This window comes from Pleuronectes platessa, chromosome 3 (assembly GCF_947347685.1).
Source record: "Pleuronectes platessa chromosome 3, fPlePla1.1, whole genome shotgun sequence".
NCBI classification, from domain to species: domain Eukaryota; kingdom Metazoa; phylum Chordata; class Actinopteri; order Pleuronectiformes; family Pleuronectidae; genus Pleuronectes; species Pleuronectes platessa.
The window spans coordinates 26,948,084-26,961,465 of NC_070628.1; the positions used below are offsets into that span (position 1 = coordinate 26,948,084).

Consider the following 13,382-nt stretch of genomic DNA (forward strand, 5'->3'; position numbering starts at 1 on the left):
GAGAAAAACTGTCATTTGCGGTGAGATAAACAGACCAAGATGTGACCATGAAACCAGAAACGAATGAAAACAACGTGTCTCAAGAAAACTTGAGGAGGGTAACAATCTTTTCGTTGCTTCACACAGATCTAACGCTTGGTCGAAATGGTTCAGATTGAGTAATATGCTGCGTTAACTTTCTTTTGAAATGTCAGGTTTTCTTCTGCATTTGAAGCCCAAGTTTAAAATTCCAATTTGCACATGATACTGAGATTGAAACAAATATGAATATACACCTGAGTGCAGCAGTAATTGTAACTCAATGTCGCCTTGAAAGTTTTTCCGGCACTTTCAGACTCATCCTAATGTAGAAAGCAGAGATTACAATCTCCGTCCAATTATACGACCATGTATTGGTATCATCAGTTTGGAAACAACAGCTGATGAAGACCATGACATGTGGTTTAAAGCAGCTCTGAAAAAGCAACTTGGTGGATTTTGAGCTAAGAATATTTTGCTAAATCTTTTTTCTCTGTTCTATCTTTAAGTGTCAGCACCCTCTGAATAACAGTCTAAAATGCAGGCATAATTTTCAATGAACGGTTAGTGACAGCAGGGGGCGCTATTACACCTGCAATGACAGGTCAATACACAGCTGTATAGTTTGTGAGTAGGAGTGTGCATTACAGGTGTTTCTTCGTGATAGGTGTTTATATCAGGATGCAAACTCGTTTGTGGATCCGAGAATCGCCCAGAATTCACCAACGCAAAAACAACAACCAGACTTTTAAAGCCCCTGAAAACATGATTTCAAATCTGAGGTGTTTCTTCATTAAGCAATGATAGAGTTAAACATTTTCTCATCCAATGTGGCTAAATCCTGACTTTTACATTTAAGTAGGAGTATTAAATGTTTTTGTTAGGGGTTTAGTTGGGTTAGTGGATGTCTGCACACCCAAGTCAGAAGAGTTAAAGAGAGGAGTTCAAGCTCAGTCAATTCCAACAAAGGAACGTGATCTTATGATCTCATAATTTGTCTTATCGTTTCAGTTCTAACATTTTTTTTAGGAAGAACAACCTCTTGAATAGACGGAGCGAACTGAGCTGAACTCATGTGATAAGTGAAGGAGGGCAGAGGGGAGGGTGACATGTTCTGACCCCTGAGTTGAGTTCTTTCTGCTCTGGCTGTAATAGACAGGGAGAGAGGGGGAGGAGAAGGTTTTGGCTCTGCTGCTCAGTGGCTGTGGGCCGACAATCATGTCCAGCCTGTGAGGGAAGCAAACACACGCCCACACGCACACATACACACACACACACACACACACATAAAGTAGGATAACAGACAGACGTATATCAGTATAACACAGATATTTACCCATCCATTTATAAGACACATTTACACAACCGCACACACCAAGATGCATCAGTTACAGTATGGTCAAACAACTCTAGTTTGACTCCAGAGACTAAAGCATGTAAACTGAGTGTGTGTGCGTGTGCGTGTGCGTGTGTATGCGTGTGCGTGTGCGTGTGTGTGTGTGTGTGTGTGTGTGTGTGCAGTCTGTCCTTCCTACCTGGTCTGAAGGCTCTTGATGCGACACAGCATGTCCAAGTGACCGGCAGAGTACTGTTCAATCACGTCCTTCACATCGTAAGGACGCAGCGTCTCTTTAAACTTCTTCTTGGCCACATGGAACTTCATTATCCTGCAAAAACACCAGAGGAATTCACAAAACCGCCTCCAGGTGGAGCTCTGATACAGTCAACAGCAACCTCCACTGATAATATCACAGAGTGCAGCTAATGAAAACACAGCAAACCTTATTTTTCTAGTCATGTTTTTGAAAGTTGCCCAACATGTGTCCTTGCATGCCAACTGTCAGTTTCTTCACGTCAATGTGAGCAGTCAGAACACAAGAACATATCTCCACTGAACCTTATAGCAGCATCCATCGAGCTGTTGGCTGCTTATTGTTACTGTGTGTTTGTAAATTTATTGGAGTGAATAAAAACCTCCCTGAATTTATACCTGGGGCAGTGGAGCCGAATGTGAGAGTCTGAGTCTCTGCGGAGAGAGGAAGGAGCCGGCGGGAGCAGTCAGCAATAAAAATGAGTCTTAAAGGGAAGAGCAGGGGAAACAATTCTCCAATGTTTGTGTGAAATCATATTTTTTTATGGCCAGTCAAACTCTGGGCTGGTTTCTGTCACTTACACAGGTCAACTAAAGTCTTTCAGAGTTCAGATGCATTCAATGACACTCTGGGAACAGAAGCTTTAGCAGCACCACTAACCCCATGAACTGAAGTATAGCTGGCTCGTTGTGATGGAGAAGATAAGGTTTTTTTTCCCGGATACATAATTATGTTGAACTACTGAGAAAGAAATGCCAGATCAAAAGTTAACAGGGTTAGCCATATTTGATAAAAAATATGTATTTGTGTTGCTAAGCACAGGAACAATTACTCTCAAAAACTCAAACGCAGAGTCAGGTCTTTAAGGACTCAGACTTCACTGTGGTCACTTTTCTTTGGATCTGCTTCTTACTGAAGCAACAGTTCATCATCCAGGGTACAATAGGAGCTGACGGAGCAGTAGTGGAGTGTAACGCTAATGTGTCATATCCAACTACTTACTTTGCAGGTGAAGCATTTACAAACAAGGGGTATGATGAGCTTTCTAAATATGAAACATTGCCAAAGATTTAACTGGCCAACAGTTACAATGAGCTCCACCTCAAGCAGTTAAACCGGTAAGAGATGCATTCATGCACCCTCTTGATGAGTGAATATGGGCTATACAAATATAATTTTATTAGTTCATTCATGTTAATGAATCAGTAATAACAAAAAATCGAAACATAGAAATTAAAAATTTTACAACACACTACAACAAATAATGTATTTAGGGATAAACTATACCAACAAGTATTCAGTTAAACTGAGTGCAGTCATAATTTAAGATGACTGTATATTATGTTGGTGTACTTTTAAAGCCCCTGAAAACATGATTTCAAATCTGAGGTGTTTCTTCATTAAGCAATGATAGAGTTAAACATTTTCTCATCCAATGTGGCTAAATCCTGACTTTTACATGGAAGTAGGAGTATTTTGTAAAAAATGTTTTCCAAGATAAACAAAACTGTGGTACTTCTGGAAGAAAGAAAAGCATAACTTACACTTGCCTGTCAACGAACATGCTGAATGAAATAATTAGAATTTGAGGACCTTTAAGCTTCAGTTAACACATCTAAGAATACATATCGGGTTCACCCGCAACTCACATGAGGATGAGCACTCACACGCATCTCAGGTAAATAAGATACTGAGATACTGAAACTTTGACAAAGCTCTGCCATGGTCAAACACATTTTCAAATAAAACTGAAGTGAGTTAATTAGTGTTAATGTTATGAATATGCCTATGGAACAGTAAGGCCAAACTAAATTTGAAATTTCACTCTAATCCTTAAAAAAAAAACAAATATCTTGTTTAAATTTGCTGGATGACACCTCGTTCTTGAAGGTTCAACCCAAACGCACAGAATTCAATAAAGCTGCATCAGAGTGACCTTGTTTCTTTTTGGACGTTATGTCTGAGACACACAGTGTCCTTGTCACATGATCACCTTACATACAGTGTAGCTTTACAGTGCTAATGCTCCTGCATATCATATTTCCTCTGTGTCAACATTACATGAACCAAAGATGATCTAAAAATAAATGTCTTCCGGTCACTTTAATCCCCTGAGCACGTTCAATCAGGGGAGCTGCTGAGCGGCAGGGGGCTGGGATCAGGGTTTGTTTACACGCAGTAGAAACATACAGTATTAGTTGGAGAGATGGGAGAGGCCTCCTTTCCTTCACCTCACCTGACAGTTCTAATGACACACTTGACTGAGGGCAGCAAGTCCTCCACCGAGATCTCACAGTGACAGCCCCTCTCGTCAAAGCAGTCGTCCCCGGCCATGTCTGTTGCTTGGGAGAGAGAAGATTATTATGAGGCAGGGACTCAGATATGATGCTTTCACATCACTACTCTAAATCCCCAGTTTGCATCCGCCACTAAGAAGTGTGGGATTTTTATCATCAGTCCTACCTGGGTTATATTTGTATTGATAATAACCTTGAGATTTAAAAAAAATGATATTGCTGACATGTTTAAAATGCAGATAGGATAATATTGTGTAAATATTAGAGCTTAATTTATGGGGTTAATAACATAGCTTAAAACATTTCTGTATTTTTCTGTCTTGATGCAGCAACTATCTGCTTCACACACCACAGTATAATCAATGAAATCATAAAACACTTTATTTATATACCACCTTTCAAAACACAGTTACAAGGTACTTTACAAGTTAAGCATTTTGCAGCATTTTGTAATATTTTCATTGTGCATTAATTTGCTAAAAAATAAACAAATTCAATAGGATATTAAATTATTGTCATTATTGTGAACAATTTTTGTCAAGATAATCATGTGGTGAAGTCCGAGAAATAGAACTTTCCTGTGAATTTAAGCTGTATTATTAGATTTTTTTGGCCACTTGGGGTACTAGAATAACCAAAAAAATGCTTTAGTTACTGTGATACTGGTGACTATTCATGGTACAACAGTGTACGCATGGTTGAACATGACGGGAATGGACTGGATTAAAATCGAAAGTGAAAAATGATCAGATGGAGAAACAGGGGTTCGAGCCGCTGTCTGGAAGAGCAGAGCAGTCGTAAAGAACAGGCCTCTGGTGTGCCTGTAGATTTATTATGCAACTTTGCCACAATACAGCTCTGTCCATGGGCTTCCTTGAGTTACTACACCGACAGGAGGTAAGCAGAGGGGCTCAGTACAAGAGTTACACTGCAAAGCTGAGATGTATAACTATAATAATGTAAATGATCCCACTTAAGCATCACTCACTATTGCAAAGCATGTAGGATCTGTGTGTATTAATATGTGTGTGATACGTGATTGAGTAAGAGCTGCTGATTATTCAGCCAGTGTGTGTACTGTGAAAGAGAACAGTATCACTACAGGCGAATGTGAAACCGTGATGATTGATGTTTTGCACCATTAAATAGAATATAAAAGTCTTCCACTATAATAACTTTTTATTTCACTTGTAATGGAGCCATAATGAAATGGATATGTTTCCCATCCTCTAACATCTCATTTAGCCAACATGTCAGTGAATGATCAGACGGAGCGCGGCTAACCAGCCAACCAGTTTGGTTTTGGCTAGCTCAGGTTATTGATTCCTTTCCACCGCCAGGCTTCGCCAGCTGGCTGGATCCAACACCCCATATGGCTGCTGGAGCTCACCACCCCCAGCTTCTATCAATCCATCACTCCACCCACAAACACCAACTGGCCATTACCCAGGAGGGCTTGCCAGGCCGGCAAAGCAAGGCCAAAGCAAAGAGGTGCGAGTGCCTTTAGCATTACTTCACTCCTTTGCATGAATTAACGGACAGAACCAGTTCTGCTGCGTTTACGGACGGCAAATATTCCTCAATTTATCACATGTAGGGAAGATTCACACGTCACATGTTTGGACCTAAAGGAAGAGTTCAACAGTTTTGAGTAAAAATAGAATCAGTAAAGTGTTAAGCAAAGGGTGAGATAGAAAAGGTTCTCTGCAAGCTGGTTTTCACACTTTTTAAATAGATGAAACAGATGAGAATAACATTACAAGTGCTGAGCATCAGAGATGTAAATTTATGTTTTTTTCCCCTTCAGTCAGAGCAAGGACAGCTATTAACTGAAATGAGAGTGGTATTGATCTTCTAATGTAACTCCCAGAAAGGAAGCGAATATTGTAGTTCCTAAATTCATTAGAGATGTTTTTGCACTTAAAGGTTCAGTGTGTGAGATTTAGTGACAGCTAGTGGTGAAGTTGGGTATTGCTACTGAATGAAAAACCCCTTCCTTCATTTACCTTTGTAAGGGCAACTTTACTGGACTTCAGGGACATACAAATGTCACAGTAAAATCATGGTGGTACAAGGCTGACTAGATGGAAGAGAGATGAGTTCTTAGCTTTAAATTATTATACACAAATGAAATCATAATCATGAATTTGAAATGATATCCCCCTAAATCCTGGACCTTTATGCTACATCATAGCACAATTTTTTTTATCTTATTCAGTGACAGTACTGTGCTGATTTATGGATATCTCTGTATATGGAGAGATTAACAATAAATTGTACTTTGAGTTATTACAAGTTTGAGCTCAAATGAATGCTCCAATTGAATCTGAATGAAGTCAGACAGTGTCTGAACTATGAAAGGCAGGACAGAGTCGCTTACCATCAGTGGTGGAGCGAGACTGGCTCTTAAGGCGGAGTGAAGGTCTGAAGCGTGTGCGGTCATTGAAGCTCCAACTCTTCTGTACCTTGGCGGGGCTGGTGCCCTCGGTACCGGCTTCAGCCACTGGGGACCGCCGGTCGTTCACTGAAGACGTCTGCCTCTGCTTGATGCTCTGACCTCGAGGGCTCGCCATCCGGACCCGCTCCTTGAAGCTCAGCTTTTGGCTGCAAAGTTTGGATGACCAGTGGTTCAGAGCGAAGTTAGAATGAGTGGAAAAAGATAGGAATGGTGTTATGAGGACGTGAAATGACAGATTATGTTAATGATGCAAGTTTCAGGGTGACAACTTGAATGGTAAAATACTGTTTGCTCCTTTGCACAACAATCATGTGATAAACGGGATCATCCAGAGCTTTACCAACCACAACAAGGGTGGCAGGCTGCAGCACAAGATAGAGAAAGACCAGCATGCATTGCAGCAGGCTCTTCATACAAAATGCAAGCTTGTGTTAGATATGATGCTTCAGCTGTGTGTTTGAGTTGTGCCTGTAAATGCGTGTCTGCATCAGCTACAGTACATCAGGACATTCAATGCCACGTTAACTCAAATGGATATTCATTTTTTGTGACACCCTGATACGTTGCTTACCATTCACAACAGCAATTCATCACTTAAAGGCATGAGATTTATTGCAAATGAGTTCATGGATTATGGAAGGGAATAAATGGAGACTTCTTGTGGAAAGTGAAGAAACAGGACGGTCATCAGAAGGCCGCCGATTATTCGTGTGGGCAGCTTCAAGTACTGCATGCAGAGGAAGTGCACAGGCAACAGGCATCATGGCTACATACTACCTAAACTAAAATGTTTTTTCATGTTGAATTAAATCAATGACTGTAAAGATGGACGATATGACAACTAAGCCAAAAAATATTGGTCGCCCCCTGGTGGTTTGCTGCAGTATAGGTCATAAGCCCTGTCTTGTGGGTGGAATGAAAAAGTCAAAGTAGATGTTAACCAAACTGACATACTTGGCAGTCTTTTATTTTGAAACTGGTATGAATCAGTTATTTGATGCTATAAAAATGGGGTGAAATGTCAAGATTGACAGCTGAGACGGACGCATGATAGGTCAGACTCGTGTGCTTTGATTCTGCAGCTCCACTCTGCAGTCACTGCTGCACAGACTCTGGCTCCAAATGACATCACAAAATGACAGTAGTTGTGACAGGTATATTCTAGTTTCACTTTTGCACAGTGGTAGGAGATGGAGATGTATCGTCCAATCTTTACACACAGCCAATGGATGGAGTTCGTGTAGTTTTAAAGCAAAGGATATGGCTGGCAATATGTCAACAAAGCTAATGGAAAGACCAAAGCTAAAAATGTGTTTATCTCAATACTTTCTGACTCCCACCTGGTATGACTGCAGATGCTTTCTTTAGTACATTTTCTTGTCCCTGGGTTAGGTGTGTGTGTATGCAGATGGCACCAGGCTCGGTCCCATATCTCATCAACCACCAACCAGCCACACACCAAAACCTGGAGTTTGTAATCTTGTTAAATACTCGAGGGTGGACTGCTAATTTAGTTCTCCTGTTTAATCTAGTTAGGGAGGTAAGCAGTTTCTTTCTGTTATACTAGCAGCTACTATCCAGTTAGTTTGGTTTTGTTTGTTATGTTGGCCTTTGTCCCCCCCTGAAGTCAAAGTAATCACTATTTTTAAGCTTAAAATAAAAAGCCGTTATTGGCTATTTTTAAGAAATCCCTGTTCCAGTGGCTGCTTTGGACTTGAGGGAAAATGGGAGCTTATTTCTTGTTATTATCTGGCCCCTTGATGGGACATAACACCTCACTTATATCTCACAAGTACAGTATATATTTTTATAAAAAGGCTCTGAAATTTCCTAACTCAGGTTTAGCAAACACAAAGGTACAGTGTATTTGTAAACTAAACATCATTCAGCTGCAGATGAGTACACGTTTGCTGCACTAGTGAGTGTTTACATCAGCAGGATGGTGTGAAAGTAAAATACAGTGGACATATCAATCGTAAAGAAGAACCCTGTCACCCAGTGTAACAGTGTGACTCACTTACTGAGTCATTACTGGTTTTGGTCTTTTCATAATATCTGTTGGCAATAAAAACTAAAATAATTTAACCAGACCAGATCGGTTAAAGTGACCGTGGCTCAACAGGCATAGTGTGTTGGAGTGACAGCCACATCAGGTGCTGCATGAATAAGAAAATCGAATAATAGTCGACGACATAAAGTAATTTTCATTATAAACATTTTAAAATGTTATTTCACAGAAGATGAAACAGAAATGTTGTAAAAACCAAAGTCACGACAAGCAGCGGCAGCGCATTGCTCAGGCAAAGATCAGACAGAGGCAGAGTTTGTGTTACTGTAAAAGCGACTGAAGAGTCATTGCAAGATTAACTGGCTCTGCCCTCTGAGGCTGCACAGCCTCCTACAGATACCCATGCACCAAGAATTAGTCAGCATTGCCAAAGAACAATGTCATGTAGCACGGGAGCAGGAACACTGTGTACCTATGTTTCCGAGTGGTACACCTCCTCAGTAGCTTCTGTTTATTACTATGAATTGGACTAAAAAACCAGGGGGAGATAGACATATGGTGACGTGTTACATGATGCAGAACTTGAGGAGAGAATTTTTTTTTTTCCTCTGAATGTGTTCAGGATGAAATATTGCACTTCATTTCACTTTAAAACCCTTTCCCCCTTTTTTTCCCTTTACATAAGCCTTCTTGTGCTTCTTGCTACTTATTTCTTTCTGCATTTGAGTCGATGTGACTGACAGTCAGCGAGAAGCCTGACATCTTAATGCAATGATCCTTTGTAAAACCTTTCGTAATAAGGACATAGAGTGTGAAGTAATCCATCAGAGTTTCTGGTGGCACCTGTGGACCACTGACATTTAGAAGCAGCAAGAGTGAGGCAATTGAGCTTAGTCGGAGAGAATGAACATCCACAGAAGCATTTGAAAAAGGCTGCAATTTGGTGACTCACACACTTCATGTCGATATCCCTCATTTAACTATGTGAATTTAGCTGGGCCATGGCAACAAGTGCCTGAGTCACCAGTGTGAGGCCAGTAACCTTTAGATATATGCTGGGTTCACTGAGGGTACGAAGATGTAGACCCTGTTTTTTTTTTTATTCTCGCTGTATTTTATCTCAGCACTTCTGTGATGTATTTCTTTGAAAATGAATAAATAAATCTAGCTAATAAATAAAATAAAGCACGGCGGCTCCAGTCTGACTGTACAGCGTGTTTCATCTCCTCTCCAGTGCAGCAGTGGAGACGTAAACCGAGCTCTCCTCCCTCATTTATAAGACATTCTTCTTGAGACGTGCTCAAGACTGCGTGGGATGATTTCTGTTCTTGCATGTGTGCTCATTTTTTTAATTAGCTATATTTTTTAATTGACTTTTATAATTCGTATGCTTCCCCTACAATTTTAACAGTATAGTACATGTATGCCACATGGCTCGCAAGAGAAAAGCGTCAACTGCCTTCACAGACTGGCTGTGGAGCTTCAGAGACACACATTTACTCAGCGTTTCATAACTGCAAACACAACACTTGACATCACTCAGGCCTCAACGGCCTGCATGCTGTCCTCCCCTAATGACTCTAAAAATGCATCAGCTAAAAAGATTAACTAAGTGTGTGTCAGATGCTATAAGTAGGGTATATTCATCACCCACAAACAATAACTGTGAAGCTTCAATTATACTCCCCAGTGGGCACGTATATAATGTAATGTTACAGACACCCCAGATGTGTAGTTGTTTCTTATTATACTCCTGTCCATCCGCTTGGTGCACAGCTGGTGCCGTCGTAGTTTCTGGCACAGAGATGTGCACACACCCTTCGACATCAAAACGTATATCTGTCTGAGCGATTCAATGGCTCATGGGCAAATCCATTGCACTGTATCAATTCTGCTCACATTGTTTATATTTTGTTCACACTGTGTATATTATATTATATTAATATTCTTCTTGGGTTATATTGTATGCCTATTGTCTATTTTGAATGCCCACTCTGCTGCTGCAACACAGCCCATTTCCCCTTGTGGGACAAATAAAGGATTATGTAATATTATTTGATCTAATCTAACAGGAGTAACAGGAGTCTAGAGGTTTATAGTGGTTCATGTTTCTCTCCTAACAGAGCTGGGAATCATTCAAAAGGTTTGGAAACTATTGCAGATATGATATCAACTGATATCTTACTCTGAAGCTGCATCAATCAATGTGTTTGAATTAATATTATCTCATTATTAAATGATGAGCTGATTGCAGCTCCCCTAAGCCTCTTTCAGCTGATGTTGTGGTTTTATGGGCTGTTTCTTCTCCAATCAACCTCAAGCCCACAGAAAAACTCCAGCGTTCACCTCTGTAGCTTCCCAGCACCAGGCAGTAGACAAAGTTAGAGACAGGCTATAAACATATGTGGAGCATTGGGCATGGAACAATAAGAGTTTGTGGAGGCCAGAAATAATCCATCCACCAATCCATCCATCTATACTGCCTATCCTTAAGGGTCACAGGGGAGCTGGAGCTAATCTAGAAATGCTACACATTCTTCCCTTTGACTTAAGAAGCCAAACTCTTTTTTTGAATAGCCTTTTTTAAAGATACATTTCAGTCAGTACCAAAAAGGTATTCAGGTCTCCGGACCTACATATACATTTTGGGGCAACAACAGGAAGAAAGGGAATGTTGAGAGTAACAAACCTTGTGGTCGACTCTCCCTGCTCCTTCCTGCAGATGATAAGAAGCAAAACAAAACTATTAGAAAACATATTTTCATCATATTTTAACACTTTATTTTTATATTCAGGGCTCCGTCAGCAGCTACTGCTTCTACACATGCAGAGGATTTCAGGTCAGAAACACACTAATCAATAAAAAATCATTCCAGGGGAAAAAGACCTGAACAATGAGCAGGCTCACTACAAACATGCAGGTCCCTGCAGACTGACTGGGCAAGCATTCACAAAAAGAGAAGGGACCAAAGATTTGCATTTCTTCACATAAACGAGTATGTTTGTATGTTTGTCATTAGTGTGTGTGCGTTTTGTAAATTTAGTTGATTATGACTTTGAGAGTAAACTAGACAGCTTGCAGATGGTCCTAATATTTCCAGGCTCCACACGGGTTTCTGAGCGGTGTAATGCCCACACAAGGGGGGGAGAATCCAATCCTCAATGACTGATTGAATAGGAGAAAAGAACTGCTGTTGTGCCATAAATGGCAAGAGCTGGATAAGTAGGTGGGTGGAAAATGTTCAAGCTCCCAAGAAGGAGGTGTCCTTGACAGCTGAGAGACCATAATTAGTTCACATCTAGCATTTTAGATGGAACACAGCATTGTGATGATGTTATTAGTATAATATCCAGAATGAGGGAGGTACTGAGCCGCAGGCGTTCAGCATGAACATCATCTACGCTCAGGGACCTTTCTGGGTTTATTGACGGAAGGGAACACACACACAGGACATATGTCAGTACCTGCTGGAGCCCCTTCTGTGTCGTCACTGGTTTGTGATATTACTTTTACTGGCTGTGATTTCTCTCTGGAATTCCAGGTGTCACATTCGTGAGCTAGAGGTGACAGAATGTTTATCACAGTGGTTGTGGAAATGGGGGGATTGAGAGCTCCACATAAAAATTGGCTTCTAAAATTGTATTTGATTGGTTTGTAGCCGGTTGCTCTATTTTACACCTAACATGTTTGTTGTGGTTAGAACAAATCCTGGTGCATTTGTTTGGGCTTAACTGAAAGCTGTCAGTTGGACAATGTCGATAACAAGCGGATGATCTGCATGCTTAAAATCACTTTGTAAGCTCTTTGTGATTCCATAGATTGTAAATATACGTTAGAAGCCTAAAAGATTAACCTTTAAGTGATAAAGAGGCCGGTATTGGTATGAAGTAAAAATATTAGATAGATTTTGAGGTAGAATTTATTTTGTGTTTATCGGAGCATGCTGAAGTTAACAAAGCCTGGAAATTACTGGTCTTTGATGTGAACCATTTTCTCTTAAGAAAAAGGAATTATCAAAATAAATGCATTTGTAATATAACAAGAAAACAGACAGCAGATATATAAAACAATAACACAGAGCAGGAAAAAACTAAAAAGGCTGAATAATAATAATAAAAAGGTATATATTAACTTAAAATACACATAATTGAAGTATAGGAAAAAGCTGCCTAGAGTGGCTCAGAGACCAGCTGCCCTAGTTGTACCTACTTTGTAGGGCTGCAGGTATGCAACGCCTTCAAGTGAGGCTTCCAGGTAGCAATGGACACCGAGTTCTCATCAGCCGAATAACTACGCCAGACACACTGCAGGAAGGATACACAAAACCAGGAAGAAGAAAAAAATGTACAAAGAAAGAAAAAGGGAAATGGAAAAAATAATAAAGAAAACAAACCACAAAGGCAAAGAGAGAGGAAGAGAGAAGAGGAGGAGAAAAATTGGAGAACAGAAAAGACAGAGAAAAAAATTGTTATAACAGTGGTTGAGCGGAGGTCAGGCATGAATACATCCTGGAATACATCCCGTTGGAGGGCAGGAGGCTCTCATAGTGCCGCCATGTGGCCTCAAGGTAGGGCCTGGTACTGTCAGTGGAATAAGTACAACATGGGGGCAGACATGATGAAGAGGGGGAGGTGATGGTCGACAGGAGAAGAGGTGGAGGTCAGGAGAGAGGGGAGAAAGGAGAAGCGACAGAGGAAGGACTGCTGAGAAGCACATAGGAGAAAAGTAAGAGTTAAGAGAGCAAGGGGAGGAAAAGGGAGCAAATGGAGAAATATATAAAGGGCACAGGGTGAGACCATCATCACTAACATCCAGGGGGACACAGAGAGTGTGAAGATCAGACTTGAAAAGAAGGAAATGTGTAATGCAGGAAAGATGAAGGAGCAAGAATCGCGATGTGCTTTTTATTTGGGTCGTGTCAGGTTTTCAGGGAATCCATGGAGGAAAAAAGAGAAACTGGTGAATGATAATGGCTGTTTTAAACACATTTATTGGTTATTTCAGTTCT

The 13,382-nt window shown here is 40.6% G+C and overlaps 1 protein-coding gene across 4 annotated transcripts in view; it reads right to left on the reverse strand.

The window, feature by feature from the left end:
- kcnq5b (potassium voltage-gated channel, KQT-like subfamily, member 5b) overlaps positions 1-13,382 on the reverse strand; it is a 114,466-nt gene that overhangs the window by 5,628 nt on the left and 95,456 nt on the right. The window contains exons 8-13 of one of the 4 annotated variants that reach the window (XM_053419209.1): positions 12,584-12,678; positions 11,063-11,089; positions 6,288-6,511; positions 3,847-3,946; positions 1,554-1,685; positions 1,138-1,245 (exon numbers count right to left, since the gene is read on the reverse strand). In XM_053419209.1, the coding sequence (XP_053275184.1) occupies positions 1,138-1,245; positions 1,554-1,685; positions 3,847-3,946; positions 6,288-6,511; positions 11,063-11,089; positions 12,584-12,678 (686 nt within the window). Of the gene's footprint in view, positions 1-1,137; positions 1,246-1,553; positions 1,686-3,846; positions 3,953-6,287; positions 6,512-11,062; positions 11,090-12,583; positions 12,679-13,382 lie in introns of all 4 variants that reach the window. The other 3 variants (XM_053419208.1, XM_053419211.1, XM_053419210.1) reach the window with 3 other exon arrangements.